The sequence below is a fragment of the Ochotona princeps genome, chromosome 1 (assembly GCF_030435755.1).
Source record: "Ochotona princeps isolate mOchPri1 chromosome 1, mOchPri1.hap1, whole genome shotgun sequence".
Classification (NCBI taxonomy): Eukaryota; Metazoa; Chordata; class Mammalia; order Lagomorpha; family Ochotonidae; genus Ochotona; species Ochotona princeps.
The window spans coordinates 20,017,294-20,036,909 of NC_080832.1; the positions used below are offsets into that span (position 1 = coordinate 20,017,294).

At 38.8% G+C, this 19,616-nt stretch overlaps 1 protein-coding gene across 5 annotated transcripts in view; it reads right to left on the reverse strand.

Moving 5' to 3' along the window:
• UTRN (utrophin) overlaps positions 1 to 19,616 on the reverse strand; it is a 507,084-nt gene that overhangs the window by 245,831 nt on the left and 241,637 nt on the right. For all 5 annotated transcript variants that reach the window (XM_058667660.1, XM_058667612.1, XM_058667721.1 and 2 more), the window contains 4 exons: positions 13,901 to 14,115; positions 11,743 to 11,860; positions 8,402 to 8,607; positions 6,361 to 6,515 (listed from right to left, as the gene is read on the reverse strand). In XM_058667660.1, the coding sequence (XP_058523643.1) occupies positions 6,361 to 6,515; positions 8,402 to 8,607; positions 11,743 to 11,860; positions 13,901 to 14,115 (694 nt within the window). The remainder of the gene's footprint in view (positions 1 to 6,360; positions 6,516 to 8,401; positions 8,608 to 11,742; positions 11,861 to 13,900; positions 14,116 to 19,616) is intronic.

Consider the following 19,616-nt stretch of genomic DNA (forward strand, 5'->3'; position numbering starts at 1 on the left):
TGATTACTCAACCTAGTTTAAGAGAGATCATTTTCCCTTAAAAATACCCTCCTCTGTCCATTCTCTTAGTAATGGTCTCTTCCTTCCACTCTGAACACCACAAATCCTAGATTTCTTTCTACTTCATTGGAATTTTTTTTCCTCAGTCCTTTTTGTTTTTTTTTTTTTTTTCAATCATCAAACGTTAAGTTGCAAAGACATTGTCAAGCACCTTCTTGTCTTGGAGATCTCAGCTCCGCAAGTCTAATTCCCAGTACAAATGCTGGGAAATCCCCAATTCGTTATCTGAAGTCCAGAACACATAAGTTCCAGATTCACACGGAGAAGAGCATATTTAGGTTCTTAATACGCACCTGAAATATATCAAAACCCAATTTCCTGCTTCTTCCTCTCAAAACCCCTGTCCTTTCTCAATCCACTGAATGAATAATACAATTGCTAATATATATAATACATATTTTATTATATATAATATATGTTATATATATTATATGTGTATATTTTTTTTACAAAAATTATCTTTGATGGCCTCTGCTTCCAGAGTATATCTCAGACACATCACCAGGCTGTAACAGCCAAAAGTACTCCTGTTTCCCAACTGGACCACACCAATCATTGGACCACAGCAATCACTTCCTTCCTGTTTTGCCCAATTATTCTTTTATACCTGCACAACCTACTCACCCCATGACACCCAAAGTGACTAAATTTTATTGCAGATACATTACTCATTCCCTTATATCATAATTCCATGACTTTTCCTTCTACTTTAAATTGCCAAATTCCTTCCCATGTCTTACAAAGTTCAAAATAGTCTGGTCTCTGCCTCCTCCTCCCACTACATCTCCAGCCCCCGGTGCCCTACTATTACAGTTTGACTTCATCCTATGCTATTTCCCGCCTCATGATTTTGATAGGTGATGCTTGCCTTAGGAACTTGTTCAGAGAGTTCCTTCTTAACTTTCAGAGGCAGGTCAAATGCCATCTTCTAAGTCATGCTTTCTACATTTCTTCAAACTAAAAAAGGTCTCTGCTTCCACAGCATTTGCTAGTTTTTTTCTTCTTGCAGAGCAATCTGCTATAATTGCATATTCCTTGCTGATTTAGTATGAGATTCCCCTGTGGAGAGTCAGCTTTCTGGAAACTGGTGAGGATATATTTATGACTGCATTTTCAAGGCTGATCATGGATTCGGGTAACTAGAAAGCTAAATAAATATTTGCTAATTAACAGAAAAAGGACAAATGAAAATAAAAACAAGGACTATGAATCCTAGATTGAGTTGAATGTACTGAGGAAATATCCTCATGCCTGAGCTTATATTTGTAAAATGAAAATATATGAAGTGTTTCAACACATACCATAAAGATATTGCTGACAACAACTATTTTTAAAGGCCATAAAAGCCACTTGAATTATGTCAATAACATAACAGAAAAGGAAAATACTAATGAGTATGGTTTTTATATTTATCTTCTTAGTCACTTTTATTTCCATCGTGGAAGGGGAAAACTAAAAATTAAAAGCCATTAACAAAAAAAAAAACCAAAAATAACAGGTTGAAAAATAAAGGTGACTTCCAGGGACAAAAAGCTACATTCCTGAGAGGATAAACCAAATGGACTGACCTAAATCTTTGAACCTCATCCTGGTGGACATGCCAGCAGGACAAGGCCATCCGTGTGGTTCATCTATGCCCGCTGAGCTGGGAATTTCAGCTGCTGTGGCCCTCACTTCAACAGCTCCCAGGCCAAGACTGGTTGATATCAGGCCATTAGACACGTTCTCAATGAGCATCTTCTGTCACTCACAACTAAAAGGTACTGACCAGACTGAATAATGACTAAATACTAAGGAAGAAGGCTTCATTCTCAAGAATCTCTAAGGACAATAAACAATCACTATAGAAAATGTAATTAAAAATGGTCATTAAAATATGTAGCAAGTTAAAATTGGGAAAATCAAAAACAAATTTGTAGAACTTTATCTGTTTTCAACATAATTAAGGTACCGACCATTCAATCTTTAGCATTACAATATTTAAATATCCTCCTGAATATTATTTCTATCCCACATGTCCTGTTTGCTATTGTTCATAGATTAATGAATACTAATGAGAAAGTGTCAGTGCAAAGGAAATAAAATTCCCTTCATTGAATCAATGTGTATTTATGGCTCCCACAGGATATAATTCTGCTTTGAAATCCTACATCTTTTCTCAGGATTGACAGACTTCTGCTTTGCAAGAAAATACTTAAATTTAACACAAATTCAGAAGCTGTGATGAGTTCCTCAAGCCAGGATATTACACATTCAAAGAGTTTCATCTAATAGTAAGGATTAACAGTATCTATCCTGAATTCAATAAAACAGATGTTCAAGTATTTTCCATTAAGTAGGAACATTTTAACCTGATTATAGATAACCTATAATACCTCAACTTTACTCATGGAATGACAGAAGGTACTGTAAAGTACACTGAAATACAGTACATTTATTAGAAAAAAACAATACATTACAGCATATGGTTCCACAAATGAAATTTCTGGAGCATTTATCATGCACCAAGAACTTACACATATCAGCTCTGATGTCACAACAATCCTACACATGTGTATCATTTCTACTTTAGAGCCAAGAAAATTAAGACTAAATGACTTGAAGTAATTTGCCTAGGGTTCACAGAAATGGTAAGCATATGTCTTTGTGGGTATTAGGAAAGAAAGAAAAGTGTACATTAAAAAAGAATTACTTATTTATAGGGAACAATTTATAGCATAGTTACATTGCTTCATTTCCTTTACAATATTTGTGCTTAAATAACTATGTGGGGCTATATGAGTGTATATAGTTCATATAAGATACTATTTTATCCTCAAGTACTTTTTTTTTTTTTTCAGTAAGAAAAGCCAAATTTATTAAAGATGTTAAAAACATGGTCCCAGCATAAAGGCCTAGTGGCTATAATTCTTACCTTGCATCTGCCGGGACCTCATATGGGTGCTGGTTCTAATCCTAGCTGCTCCATTTCCCCCCAGCTCCATGCTTGTAACTCTGGCAGTGGTAGATGGCCCAAAGCCTTGAGATTTTGCACCCGAGAAGGAGATTTGGGCAAGGCTCCTGGCTCCTGGCTTTGAATCTGCTCGGCTCTGTATCCTCAAGTACTTATAAAAAGTACTAAAAAACTATTTCAGACCAAAATTAGGCATCCATACCCCCAACATACTATCAGCACATTTCAACTAGCACTGTCTCCATTTTCACTTAAACAAGAGTGACTGAAACACACTGATAAGCTAGAAACCCCAGAGATGGGCCTACTGTTCAGGGAATCCAAAATATTTGGAGTCAGTGTCAGCTCAGAATTTAATTTTTTTTATAGATTAGAAAACTACTATTGTAAATGTATTTGTATAACATCTAACCGGAAGCAGACTGGAGAAGCAATCATACATTTCTATTTCTGTAGCTGGAAGCACGGGCATTCATATAAGGAAAAACTCTGTAACAAATAGCCTTGTACGCATTCAAAACCTTCTTCTGCCAAAGTTTGTCAGCTTTCAGCTTTGTAGATAAAGGACTATGGACACGGAACTACGAATGGTCAAGTTACTTAGCTCAACTACCGTTCACACAAAGCATTTCTTCTGAAAGCTGATATTAAGCTTCACACATTATGCACCACTAATATTTTCCAAATGCAACTAAAATTACCCTTCCAGAAAGCAGCTGTCAATGTTGCAGAGACCAAGTTTGCTGGAAGGTAAGGGAGGGTGGTGGCAGGACTCTTACAGGACAGCATGCATGCATTCAAAGAGACCAGGTTATCTTTAATCTGATCTGGTTTCTAAACACAATATGCGCAAGATGAGGCGGCAGACTTTCACAGATCGGAGGCGGGGACACAAAGCAGACACCAGCAAAAGCTAGCATTCTGATAACAAGGGAGAAAAATGAAACTATTTGTAAAGAAAGCAGAAGCCTAACTGTGCAGGCAAAAGAAAAAAAAAAAAAGGCTTGAATTCCACTCCCTGCTCTGCCAGCACAGGTTGTGTGACGCTGAGTAATTCCTTAACTTGTCTCCACTTCACCTTGTTCATCGACATAATGCTCATGGAGACACCACTTGCCCCCTGTGGGTGTGTGAAAATTACATGATAAAATACATAAGGAGGGGCTCGGTCCGATGCAGTGCCTGGCGATGAGGAGAGACTCAGCCAAATATATCCAGGAAATCCAAAGCACAAAACCTCAAAGGGAAAAGTCTGAATACATTTACCACCAATGCTTCAGAACTCATGGAGAGGCTTATCACACTTCATACAGAAGAAAATGATTTTGGCTGTGCTGTGTGACTTTGAAAATTCCATTAAATTTTAAATTTCTCTGAGTATCAGATTAGCTCATGTATTCCCAAGGGAGGTGAAAAATTGCTGGTGTGTGTGGGGGGGGTAAACTTGGAAATGTCACTCTGAATATAGAAAGCTCCCGTACAATACAAACGCAGATACTCAGAACAACATGGCGTTAACATTAACACTCCCTGTGCAGAGATGTGTGTTGAAAAAGACTTCTTAAGGAAGTAATAGTTCAAAGGAAAAAAACCAACATATATAAGTTAGGGTCCCTGGACCCTCACATCATTTAAATCTCCTTAATTTTACTTTTGAAACAATATTAACAAGAATAAAATGAAACTAATTAGATTCTGTAATCTGTTTAAAAACGACAAGGGAAGATTTATGTATTCTAGGAAGACGTCCGCTTGGAACAGTTAAACATCATAATTATTATTGTGCTTAAAGAGGAAAACGTCATCCATAAAAATATCCTGTCAGCCACAGTATTATGTTTTCCCTGCTATAGTAACAATATACCTCAATCATGTTGAAGCATTAATATAATCACTTATTCCTAAAAAAAAACAGAGTGAGAAAATAGAATAAGGACAGCTACCCACAACAACATTAAAATCGGAACATTGTCATTGTCTTAGTTAGCTATGATAAAAGAAAGATCACCTTGGAATATAATTCGTTTTTAGCTGCCTCTTCCATCTAGTCTAATTACTGCTATAGACTGTCTTAAAATATTTACAAAGTAAAAGCAAAAAAAGAATTGGAGAAACCACATAAAGCTCCCGCACACATTCCTAGGAATCTTTTTTTCTAAAACTTGTTTGAAATGAAAACAAAGTCATAACTCTTACTGGTGGCATCTTTAGAAACACATCAAAAATTTTAAGGATTAACTCTCAGTGTTAAAAAGTGTTTTTCAGTTCCTCTTTACTATCACTGAACGATGTGTGACGATAGAAGAGAAAGTCGTGCAAAAATGCTAAAAAGATCAACATTAGCCACACTGATCAGACCACCTGTGAAGCTGCACACGAGCCATCACGGTCTTCCTCCACCGTCCTAGGATAGCCAGCAACACATACTCATACGCGGCTCTCATACTTCCCTTCTTCGAGCTTTCAGTAAATCTGCTCTGGAGTTTTTAACTAAAAATAACGTTACAGAAATGTATAAAACTCCTCCAAGTCAAGCTGTCATTAAGTACTTGGCCATACTTTATTACCAAGAATATGGATCAGAATGTGTTCTAAAAATATGCATTTTATTCACTATAACATAAATGTTTTGATATCAAATTAGTTTCCAAGCAGTTGCTTTTGAATAGATGTGTGCAAAACCATAATTTCACTGAAACGTTTCCAGCATTATGCATGAAGAAAATACTTCTTAAGTTTTTTTTTACTGATGAGGAATATAAATACTCCATCAGGAAGAGATGATAACCACTGCTAATAGGTCCTTAAATCCTAGCTGTCTTGTCGCAGAAAAAGACTTTTCATATAATCAAATGCTATCTTAGGCTGTTCTGAATATACTGACTAGACAGAATAATGGAAAATACAGAGAATAAATTATTTGAAATCCTAAAGACACATACGTGTAGATTATTTCAGGCACTAGTGGATCCAAGTGTGACTAAGCCTAAAGTCAGCAGGTGGCCCCAAACACTCACTGTTGCAATGACCACTAGCGGCCGTATCACTCAAATGCAGCTGTGAAAACCTAAGTGTCCGTCACCACCAGAGGCTTACAGACTGTATTCTAGATAATACATGTCAGGAGGCATAAAACATTCAGGACAACTAAAAATGACCGATGGCAAGGCTTAAGTCTATGCAAGAAAAAAAAATCATTACAGACACCACGTGAGTATACTTCCAGCACATCATAATGATAAAAACAATCCTAAAGTGTACTTTTTAGAGTCATGTATTTGGCATGCCTTAAAGCCATCAATTTCTCCACTTGACAACATGCATCCAGTGCCAGGACCCCGAGTTACCTCTGTTTCAGATTGATCCAGGATGTTTTCAAGTACTCGGTGGTCTCTTTCACATTCCTAGTGTCATCACCACTGTACTCCTCCAGCAGCTTCTGCAGGACATGATCGAACGCCATGACAACACCATCACCAGGACCCAACTCCTGAAGCAAGATCTAAGGCGTACATGAAGATGTCATTGTTAGACTCGGTTGTTTTAGAACTAACATTACCAAACACCAATAGACCCAATAACTTCTAACATTTTCTGGATACAGAAATTAGGCAAAGAAATTAGAGGACAAATTCCCTGTACATGAGGTTACATTTTAAAAATTCTAAACATGAAATGAAAAATATTTAAGATGTATCAGGTACACAGAAGACATGAAACTATTTTTTTTTCTCTGACATATTTACTCCCTCATACTATTTGTTCTTTTCATTCTTGCTGGCATATGCCCAGCCTTCCAGGAACAAGCACATTTAGGAAGAAACACTTAGAAAGTCCCTGCATACATGTGTGCACTTGGAGAAATGGAAAAGGGCAGTAAAAGAGAAGTCATTTGCCTCTGACACCTGTTTAGATGATGTGATGAAGTTAACTGCTTGGACGACTAAAGCAGTCAAAGTTTACCGAGAGTTTGCTTGAACACCTGAGGAGATGTCAATGGCAGGCTACGGCTCCTCATCCCAGTTTTTCAACCTCCGAGAGTGTCTGCATAAACATATTCTCCATGAAATTTTAGGGACAAATGAATGCTCTTTGTAATAACTGGCAAAAAAATGAGTAAATGAATACATAAACTCTACCCTAAGATTTCAGAAGAAAATCACCTAATTGATGATTTTTAAAGTATGTTCCAAATATGGTTATTGAAACATTCGTACAAGTCCACAAGTTTTACTGTTACTTTTTTCAGTCAGGTGGTACAATCACTGTACCGTCAACATGGAGAACAAGCCAGAAAGCACTAGAGTTGGCCCCTCACTTTTTAAGCTGTAATCATGGGAAGTCTATAATAGAAAGGAATAAAAGCAGAGACTCCATGTTTTAGCTTTGTTTCCTGCATCTTCTTTATGATATTTTTCACAAATGTGCCCTTTCCGCGATGGGTATCTCAGGGGCAAATGAATGTTATGCCAAGACACAACCCCACAATCTGAACCTACAACTGAAGAACAGCTTCTATCATGACAGAATTTTAAAAATCACTTTAAAAGTATTCAAAAGTATTCAAATCACCATAAGTATTCAAAAGTATTAATCCTGCAATCAAAGGATCACAAAAAAATGGTACCTGTTATTATGATAGTAACAAAAGTTTTGATTGCAAAAGCACAAAAAGGAACTAAACTGACTTCTTACCTGAGTTGCTTACTATAGCAACCCTCAGGTAAAAATCTCAGAAGATTTTCAAAATAAAAACCTTCAGTGCCACCAATAAAATGGCTTAATGGCTAAATACTTGCCTTGCAACAGCCAGGATCCCATATGAGTGCTGGCTCGTATCCAGGTTGCTCCATGCCCTATCCAGCTCCCTGCTTGTGGCCTGGGAAAGCAATGGAGGACAGCCCAAGGCCTTGGGACCCTGCACCCATAGGGAGACCTGGAAGCAGCTCCTGGCTCTGGCCTTTATGGTCACTTGGGGAGTGAACCAGTGGACAGATCTTAATCTCTGTAAATATGCCTTTCCAAGAAAAAGAAATAAATATTTTAAAACAAAAAAAAAAAAGAAAAGAAAAAAGAAATAAAAATTTCCAGGACAGTCAAGGGAATAAGCAAAAGTCCTGACAATGTTCTCTTTCTAGCACATGGCTTATGATTGCATTCCATTTGTAAAAAGTGAATGAGCTGTACATCCAAGACACATACACATGTATAAATATCTTCAGAAAGTTTTCAAAAATCTTCCTGGTCAAAATCTTCATGTAAATCTCAATGTGTATTCTAAGATTGGCAAAACCATGATAACAGAGTCCTAAAAATTACAGTCAAGTGAAGAGGGAAAAGGACACCCCACAAAATGGTAAGAGTCCCAAACTAGCAAACGAATCTTACTTGATTGTCAGAAATTTGTTTGACGAGGGGATCCCTCCGCGCTTGCTGAAGCATGTAGAGTCGGGCCTCATACTTTCGCAGGAGCTCCTCGGTCTCCTCTCTGCCATCATCCCAGCGCAGGCTGTCGACTGCCATGTCCTCGAGCTGCTGCTGCCTCAGCTCCACGCCGTGCTGCGTGCTGTCCCACTGGGTCTGCACCTTCTCCACTGGGAGCATTAGCAAAACAACCCCACGTCACTGACCAGAAAGGCGGAAAGCATCTGATGCCAAATTTATCATTGATCAACCCAGTTCAAATGCATTTTAATACATCTCTTCTATATGCATTATAGGTATATGAAATCATTGTTTTTCATTATTTATTAGAAAGGCAGATAGCCAAAGACAAAGACAGAGAGCTTGGCTCTGCTGACTCATCTACCCGAATACTGACACTGGCTTGCAGCTCAGGTTAAACTCAGGAGCTAGGTGCTGATTCAGATGGTGGAAACCCAACAACTACAGCCATCATTGCTGCTTCCCAGCATCTTCCTTAGCAGGGAGCTGGAGTCAGCCAGCAAACTCAGGCACTACGAAATGGGATGTGGGCAACCCAACGAAAATCTTAACCACTGACTGGGCCACAGGCCAATCCCTTTTTAGAGTAAACCATTTGGGAGGAAAAATACTGGATTAAAATTTTCTTGAAATGTACTAAAACATCTTACCATAAAAATTTATACTATTACATACCAATAAGAAAAATATCCCAGAAAATGATTTACTATTTAATGTATTTACAGGACCGGGTCTGAGGAAGAAAGAACGTAGCAGGACCTTAAAATAGAACTTGAGAACAAAGAGTTCCTTGTGTCAAGGGAAATTCTCTAAGGTGAAGAGAATTTTAAAAGAAAACAAACTGAGAATAGTTTTCTGGAACCCAGTGCGGTAGCCTAGGGGCTGAAGTCCTCGCCCAGCATGTGCCAGGATCCCTTATGGGAGCTAATTTGTATCCTGGTTGCTCCACTTCCCTTCCAACTCTCTGCTTGTGGCCTGAGGAATCAGTAGAGTACAGTCCAGTGCAATGGGACCCTGTACCCACGTAGGAGACCTGGAAGAAGCTCCTGGCTCCTAGCTTCAAAATGGCACAGCTCCGGCCATTGCAGGCACTTTGGGAGTGAACCAGTGGATGGACTCATTCTCTCTAACTCTCCTTCTCTCTGTAAATCTAGCTTTCCAATCAAAGTAAGCAAATCTTTTAAAAATATAGTTTTCTGATGTGTTATCAGAGCATGAAAATTCCATAAAAGGTGTTTTATGTGCTCAAGGTCAAGGGAAATACTTAGTTTCAAGTTTGTGTTTCCAGGAGCTCTTCACCCTAAGAATTCCATAGTGACTCTGTCTTCCTCATTCACGGTCCTTTCTTACTGTTCCTCTTTCCTCTCATTCTCTCTGTCTGTCCCCATCTTGTCTCTTTTTATAATGCAGTTAAAGAAACACTAAGGAAATAGAAGCATTTGATCAGCTGCTTCACAGGTAGTTGAAAACCGTAACATGAAAAAACAGGGAACACTAACTTTCAATATCTACGTAACGTATTGATAAGAAGTGGCTCACAGGCTACCAAAACACTGAAAGAAGATGCTTCAGATGTCAGACAGACAGAAAAGCTGCAGTCAGGTACCAGGCCTAAGAAAAAAATGAACTACAAAGTAATATCCCAGCCAAGTTATGATGGGACATTTTGGTAAAATTCTTGGCATACCATAGGGTTTCAGGAAACAATAGAAGATATTAATTTGAGATTATTCCAAAATCAATAAGTTATCTAACATAATTCTAAACACTGCTCAGTAAGATAATCTGTTTTATGCTGCCTAAATAAATTGCTTAAATTGTTAAGAAAACCAAGGGCGAAACACGTTTTGCTTGTCAGTTAATAAGCTTTATAAAATACTTATAACAAATTCTATGACAAATAGAGTCTCACTATTTAACAAACAAAACTAAAGACATGAAGTAACAGTAGGCACAAATCATAAAAATAGGCAAGTCATACTATCCACTGTGTTAAAATAGAGTACTATAGGTTATACCCTAACCAGGAAGCACTCCATGTTAGAGCTCCCATTCAAGTCCCAGATGCTCTGCTCCCAATCCAGCTTCCAGCTGGCATACCTGGGAAGGCAGCAGAGGATGGCCCAGGTGCTAGGTCCCTGTCACCCACGTGGGAGACCCAATTTGAAGCTCCAGAATTCATCCTGGGTCAGCACTGACAACTGAGTCCTTTGGGGAAATTAGCCAGCTCTCGCTCTCGCTCTCTCTCTCTCTCTCTCTCTCTCTCTCTCTCTCTCTCTCTCTTTCTCATACTCTTTCTCTATCTGTCAAATAAATGAATATCTTAAGAAAATACAGGGGGTGGGGAAAAACAGGAGATGACAGCAAAGGCAAGCAGGAGACTGACCTGCAGGTGGTTGGCAGCCTTTGCAGCCGAGGAATGTCCCCGCTGTCCAAAAGCTAGTCAGACTTTCCCAGCAAGTCAGTCCATGAACTAATTAATTAAAGAGGGAGAAAGAAGGAAACTCTCCTCCCTAGATGAGGATTAGATGGTATTCTTCTATTTTACATGCTGCCACAAATATTCATTAAATACCTCATTTGAACTAGGCCTTGTGGGAGGTTCCAGGACCAAAAAGAGAAGTATTCATGACCTATTGGTGCCCATTGGGGAGTAAAAGAATTAAAGTAGCCATGAGAACTGAAATAAAGTTAAGCTGGTGGGTGGGAGGGGATGACACCCACAGCAGGCACTAGAGGTGGCAAAATCCAGCGCATCTCTGACTAGAAGGGACTGGGGAGACTTCACAAAAGGGGTGACATTTTAACTGCTGAGTAGAATTTCATCTGGGGAGAAGAGGCCAAAGTGAAAAAGGAACACACCTAGAGGTAAAAAAGACTACGAAATGTCAAAGCTTTAGAAAACATAGTCCCCAATCAAGATTTCATAAGAGCTGCTTTTAGCGAATGAAGGGTAATGTGTGATGGGATTTTCATTCCTAAGGGTTCCTCTAATTGTTTTTTTTTTCAATTCTTTTGAAAGAAATCTTGACTCAGAAAAAAAAAATCCAACACATAAGTCATTATATGAAAGTAATGATGTTAATACTCTAAAAATTTCAGAATAGAATTGACAATGCTCATAAAAACAAAGAAACCCACCCCTATTGCTTATAGATGGAGGATGAAACATCAAATAATGATCAGTTTCAGATTTTTTCATTTATTTGAAAGAGTTACAGGAAGAGGGAGACTGTCCATTTTTAGGGCAAATGAGTAAGAATATATGGCTGTTTTAGACTTACATTTTTCTGTGATTGCTGATCTCACATCTGAACTGGAGGCTTTATTTTTTAAATTCTGTGCCAGTGTAAAAACAAAATCAAGTTGAGGATGGCGCTGCTCTAAGTCAGCCTTTGTGATCTGTAAGGATAAGTGATTACGAAGAGGAGTTAATGCCACATGAGTAGAACACTAACAAAGCAAAGCAGGTGCTGCTGCCTTCCTCCCCTCAGAACAGAAGAGCACCTTGACCTGACAGAGAACCAGCTCGGAGTCTGGAGTCAGACGGCCTGAGTTGGAACCTTGACTCTTCCACTTATCACCTAGGCCACCAGGTCAAGCAAATGATCATTCTGCGTCTTAGCTTTCACAAAAAGAAATAATGAGCTATTCACAGCTCAGTTACACCATCTGACAGATTTAAAAATCTCTTGAGGAACTAAAAAATGCTCAGCCAACCCTAGCAGTTATTACTGTTACTGTTGCTTATCCTCAACATCAGATGCAAATACAGTAAGTGTCACCGGTATGGCTGGCGGTAACATTGGAAAAGCCATCACTGGAATGGCTGTAATTTAAATGATCTCCAACATAAACTACTGCTCTGTGAGTCAGCATTGTCCCTGTGCAGGGTAGTGGCTGCTTGAGACACCAGCATCCCCTAGTGCGTGCCAGTTGAGTCCTGGCGATTCCACATCCAATTCAACTTCCAAAGTGAATGACTGACATACTTGTGTCCCTGACAGCCGCACAGGAGACCTGGATGGAGTTCCGGCCTCCCGTCTTCTGCCTGGCCCAGCTCCGGCTGTTGTAACCATCTGGAGAGTGAACTGGCAGATCTGAGGCCTGGCTGTGTCTCTTTCCTGCCCTCTCAGCTGTTCTGACTTTCCAATAAAAAACTCCGAGTAAACAAACAAGTAGTGCTCCAGAGAGCGCACAATTTTTTAAAAATGGGAGAAAAAGTAACCATTGCAGGATAATAATTCAGAGGAAATTAAGTGCAGAATAAGGAGCCATAAAGATCAGGAAACACAACTGAAAATGAGCACTAGCGGTTGGGCAGAACTCTCTCAGTCCTTCCTCTGGATGAATTTGCTGAGTCTGCAGAGTTCTGTATCTCCTTACAGAGTAAACATCATTTCTCAATGAGTTACTCCCAACTCCCAGTCCTAGAACCCCACGCACATTTCCATGAATGCTAATGTCTTCCTTCCAAACAGCACACGAACGGAACCCCTCAACACAGCAGGCTTGAAATCAAATCACACAAAGCCTCTTCACACTCCTCCTCTTCCACTCCCTTGCTTTTGTTACTTGCAGCAGCCACATCACGGCCACACAGAGGAGCTCTTTTCCTTGATGTAGGCATCTCCCACCTCCAATCCAACCTACTGTTCTGACTACAGCAGGGCACTGCCATCATCAGTTACCAACCACGATTCAGGAAAGAAAAGGAAATGGGAAAACAGGCAGCATCAGACCACAGGATTCATGCTGCGTACAGACTCCATGCCACGGTGAATTTGAGCTGTTCTTTCCCGTCTTCCTCTCCACCATCCTTCACTATTACAAATGCTAACTCTAATGTTCTGTGTCACTCCTTCCATATGTTCAACTACTATTCTCTTTACCCAGAACTGTGTTCACTTTGTATCTCAGATATCAAGATCCAACATAATCCTCCTTTCATCTCCATAAAAGTCACCCCTTTCCTAGGTCTGTTCCCTCTAACAAGTGCTTTCCACCTGCCCAGTGGCTTTTATTAGCTTCCACCATGTCAATACAGCCCTTCTGCTTACATGCACTCAATGTCTCACCTAAGTCTGGGCTTATTTGTAATATGATCATGAAAATATTACCTGATCTACCTTACAAGCTTACTAAAGAAGTAAGATAATATGCAAAATACATATAAAATTGCCCAACAGGTTTATAACATTTCTAGATTTGTGATATCAGTTTTAGATTTTAAAAGCACACAGTCATTAGTATAAGGCAGTAATCCAGTGTTCTAACAGCTCAAATGCAAAAAGGGAAAAAAAAATCTGTACTCTGCAGAACTGGACAGGGACAGTGATTTGACAATGGATGTTTTAAACTTCCTCTCAGAGTTTAGGGTTAAACAAAGGGGCCTCAGTGCTGTGAGATCGCCATGACCAAGCCTGCACACCGTGCACCTACTTTCATTCGAGAGACAGTCTTATTGATCTCTGGTACATCCCCGACGGTAACAATGTTGGACTTGAGCATCTGATCAATTAGCACCAGCCAATCGGCGAGTTCCGTTATGGTTCGATCCAGATCAGCAGGAACTGAAATGTCAGAAGCACGATGAGGCTGGTGCAGAGCGTCTGGTGTAGAGGAAACGAGCACCACCTTTTGGACACCAGGATGTGCTGTGGTTTAAAAAAAATGGTAAAATAGAAAACAATCAGCAGGATATTTAGATTCTTGTGGTGGAATGATGGCATGCACACGTGCATTTAAGCACAAATCAGTTCAAGCAAATAATGATTTTTATGTTTCCACATTGATGTGCCAACGACATTGATTGTAATATTCGTGTCTTCGGTGATCCCAAAGAAAGCTAAACCATCCCATAACATTTCAAGGCAACAGTAAATATCTCCAGAGAATAAAATACAGAATACACTAACCATGACAAGATCAGGAGCACTGCTATATTTTGTCAATTGCGTGGTCAGTGTATTCATAATTGTCCATTCTCTTGATGTAATTGTCAATAAGTACAAAATAATCTACACATATATTTCTTTTTTAATTTGCCCTTTACCTTCATTACTCATTGAAATGCATTTTTAAAAAATTATTTGAGATGTGGAGTAACAGAGAGACAAAATCAGAGACAGAAACCGAAAGAGATCCAGTGCTTCACTTTCCGAGAGCTGGTGACAGCACAGCTGCTTCAGGTCACGGTCAGGAGCCAGGAGCTCCATTTGGCCTCCCCGGTGAGTCTTAGAGGCTTAAATATTTGGGCCATTTTTCCACTGCCTTCCCAGGAGTTTTAACAGGGAATGGGATCAAAGCAGAGCAGCAGGAACCCAAACCCAAATTCTGATATGGATGCTGGCGTCGAAAGCCCCAAGGAATTATCTTTGGGTGTGGAGTACTTTGCACACTTCTGATGACCACTTTAGTACAGATTTCCTAAAATTGAAACTACCAGCATGAACAATATGAAAAAAGTATATGTATTTTAATATTTTAATGTATTTTAATATTTTATGTGTATTTTAATATTCATTGCCAAAATGCTTTCCACATGTGGAATTTATGAACAACTGTACTAAAAACATTCATCTCAATGTTAGAAACACATTCTACTATTTCAATCGTTTAGTTTTTTATTATTATTATTAATAAGAATTAATATTTTTCAAGCTTGGCAAAGAAGTGTGACATAATACATAATTCTCAGGGTTTTTTTTATCTGCCTTCCTATAATTTAGATGAACTCCTCAATAGAGAAGATGAATCTTTGCCATCTTATTGAAAAGCAGGGCTTCTACTTGGTAACGTGCAGTTGTCCCATATAACAAATGAATAAACCTAACACAATCAAATTCATAAATCTTATAGAGGATTGTTTCCCCAGGACTTTTAAATTTAGGAACACTTGTCTTCTCCAAAGATTTGAGAAATGTCTTCCTGCTTTTTCGTTTGCTTTTGTTTTTTGGTGTTTGTTTTTAACTGAGAGAAGGCTGAGTATTAATTTCTTTGGTTTGACACTACAGAGAGCCACACTCATTACTAAATCAAGTTAGGGCCTACAAGCTTATGTATCAGGTGCAACTTAAATAATTTTCTAAAACATATATTGAGACTACAAATTCATTTCAATATTAATCAAAATCCCAATGTGTTTTTCTATAATTTGAGAAAACAATATACTCAAATAACTGACTGTAAATGAATATAAAAAGAGAAAGGGCCCAAAAAAGTAAAACAAAAACAAAATTCTGGATGAATAATAGATGATATCAGATAGTTGCAGTACTTAGCTAGTGGCCATCGATTCACTGAATGATGAACCCAGACATCCGAATAGACAAACGAAAGGAAAGAACCACAGGGCATTCATAACCAAAGGCATCTGACCTTGGCCGTGCATGCTTCACACATGAGTGAGCAAGAATTTACTGCTCAGTAAGTAAAACAGGCAAAGTGGAACCTATGGCTGGAGTAGGAAAATAAAGGGAAGACTGTGACCCTTACGCAATACGGAAATTAATTCTTGATAGAATAAGGAAAAGAATATGAAAACCAAAAAAGTGAGCTAAAAACATGCATGGGTATCTTTCTGATTTTATAGCACTAGAGGAGTTCTGAAACAAAATATAAGATGGTTTAAAAATTCGACAAGGCATGCCACAAATAAACTTTTCAAGAAGTCTTTAAGTAGACAATATTTGCAATGCACATTTCAGCAAAGAACTGTAACCAAAATACTTCTTTTGAGACTTCAAAAGTCAACAACTTTCATAGGAAATAAAAAAACACCATAAATATGGACATTGAAAAAAAAAGATACTTAACTGGTAATTGAAAAAAAATACAAATTAAAACAAATTACTGATAATGACACTGTGGCATAGCAAATAAAGCCAACACTTGTGAGACCAGCATCTCACATGGACACAAGTTCAATCCCGGATGCGCCACTTAAATCTCCCACCTGTTAATTGACCTCGGAGAAACAGTGTAGTTCTTGGACCCTATCACCCACATGGGAGATACGCATATAGTCCCTGGCTCCAGGCTTTGGCCTGGCACAGAGATCGCCCAGTGGCATACTTGGGAGTAAACCAGAGTTTTAAGAACCTGTAGTTGTCTCAGCATTTCTCTGCCATTCTGACTCAACAGAGTAAATCCTTTTAAATGTATTTGCAAATGTATATACTTATATAAATGAAATACTATCTATGTGCACAAAACACAGGTTGACAAAACAACATCTGAACATTCTGGCTTCTGTCTTAATGCCTACATGAAGAATCACCACTGTCATAGGCTATCATAGCCTTTTCCTATCTCTTTAGAGTTCCACATGTGCAGTGGTGATTTATCTGAGATGCCACAGCAGTGCTGCATATGTGAAATCACAAAGGACCAAATGCAAAAGCAAGTATGAGAATCCAGCTGTCTCCTACTAAGCTATACATATAAGAGATTTTGAAAAGCAAAAAGCAATTCCTCTTTTCCAACTTTATGTTTGTTCTGGAAAATATAGCTCTTATGTTAATATTGTGAAAATACATAACTTTGCTTATATAATACATTCATTTTAGCATTTTGAAAGCAATTAATTAACCAAATAATTTTGAGATTTCTAATTATGTCAATAATGATAAACACAGCACACACAAACTAAAGTTCTTTGGGGTTATCAATAATTTTTTAAAAGTATATTAAAAATATGGAACATGGAAACAAAAAATACTGATCATCACAGAACAAGAGGATCCCTTGGCTGCAGCCAGTTAGAGTCTGAACTGCAATACATACTCCACGTCATACTCTAGAAGTAATGGGCAAACTAACAGGCTCCCACAACTTCTGACACAGTGATCTTGGCACGAGGTATATACTTCACACATCACCATGTCGACACGTGACTGCAGCATTCTTTGTAGTTTTGGTTCATTTCTTTAGTTCACTAAATACCTGTTGCGAAGCTGTCATGGGACTGACACTGTGCTACATGATCCAAGTATGGAGTTTACAACGACAAAGTCCTGCCTTTGTGGAGCTCGCATTCTTCTGGGGCTGATGTATATAAGTTGTAAAATAAAACCAATGCCAAGGAGACAGAGTCGGCATGTATCTGAGATACACAGCGCAGAAAAGACCTAGCTGGAAAAGAGATATCTGAGGAAGAACGAAATGAAAGAAATATGTGAGACTTATGAAGAGTCGAGGGAAATGATTCATGGAAAGAAAAGAGGAAACAGTAGGTATAAACTACAATAATGAAAATGCTCTTGCCATTTTGAAACAGCAAAACACTGAGGGAATTCGAGATGGAATGAACAAAGCGAAGAGAAACCAGAAAGGCAAAGAGGGAGACAGGCAGTAGGCAGAGCACACATGAGCTTGGGACTTTAGAAGGGCTTTTTAAATTAATTAATTTATTTAGTTATTTTATAAGACAGTCCATAGGCTCTGAGATTTCCTGTCCCCTCCCCCTCACTAATTTCCTTATATTATTACAATAGTATAGTCCATCATTAACAGTCTTAAGTCCATCATTCTGTTATTTAAGTGTATCCTGACACCGTAGGTATGGACAATGGCACAAAGTCCAACATCCTATTATCAAGATATATTTAACAGTTTCATTGGGAGTCCATCTTTCCTGGTAGGTCTTTCAAATTTATTTATATGTACGATTAAAAGATGGTGGGCAAATGAATGATATCTTGTTGTTATGAGAAGAACAGATTATGGGGGCAAAAAAAATGGCAAAAACAGAATCAGAACAATATGTTAGAATATTTGAATAGTCTAGGCAAAAGATAAGGAAATTCCAGACCTGGCAAGTGTTGGAATGGAGCATGAGATTGTGGCAGGTTGCTTAGGAACTGCATAGGGAATCCAGACAAGAGCTGAAGATGAGTGCAAGTTTATTGACCTAAAAATTGACTGAAACTTCCAAGTTCAAATCTGTCTAGAGTTTTGAGATTCCTGACTATAGCTAAAGAAGAATTCTAGGATGACAGGATAACCACACAACGGAATGCTATACAACCACCGAAATGAATAAATTAAAACATATACCGGTGAGGATGATCCAATAGAGTGACAGACAAGATCTATGTAAAGCCACAAGAAGAAGCAACCAAAGCACAGTGCAAAAGCAGGTCTTGCACCGGATAAGAGAACACCCTCTGAACAGAAAAGCGACTGGGTGGAGCATGTGGGAACAGACTGAGGAAGATCAGTGGATTCTGTGCTAGGAAGATTAAGAAGGTATAGTCTGCAAATATAAGAGTATTTTCTCTTTTAAAAATGAGAGAAAGGTCAGTATCACAGGAACAGAGTGATAAACAGCTGTGTGCAATGCAGGAACCCCATATGAACTCCAGCTTCTGTCTAGGCTACTTCACTTCTGAGCAAATTCCCTACTAGTGTTACTGGGAAAGCAGCAGAGAATGACCCAAGGGCTTAGGCCCTTATAACCCATGCAGAAATCTTGGAGGAAATTCCAGAATCCTAGTTTTGGTCTGGCCCAGCCCCAATCATTTTAGCAATTTTGGGAATGAACCAGCAAACAGAACATCTCTCTCTTTTCTCCTCTCGCTTCATTTCCCTCCCTCCTCTCTACATTCTTCATTCTCTGTAACTCTGCCTTTCAAACATACAAATCTTTCTTGAAAATGAGATGAGGAGTGCACTATTTAAGAAATAGGTGGAAGAGAGTACTGAAAATGCCATAAGTGTGGAGTTTCCACTTGAAATGGAGTCATACCTTTGAAATGGAGTCAGACCTTTGAAATGAACACAGGCAGCAAGAAGTTGGCATGAGTGAACCTTAAGATGATACTAGGAGCAGGTGTTTGGCCAAATGGATGTGCCATCTCTTGGCATGTATATATTCCACATTAGAGTGCCAAGGTTGGAATCCCATCCCTGCTCCTCTTTCTAGCCTCTTGCTAATATGAACCTTGGAGGCAAAAGGCACTATAAGTTCAAGTAGAAGGGTCCTGGCCTGCAGGAGCAACTAGAATGGCTTCAGTCTGACCGAATCCAAACAAATCCTCTCTCTCTCTCTCTGCCTTTTAAATATATTAGTTTTAAAGTTATGCTGAAAGACAAAAATCCCTCTGTAATTCCATTTCCATGAGATATCCAAAATAGATCCATCCACAGAGACAGA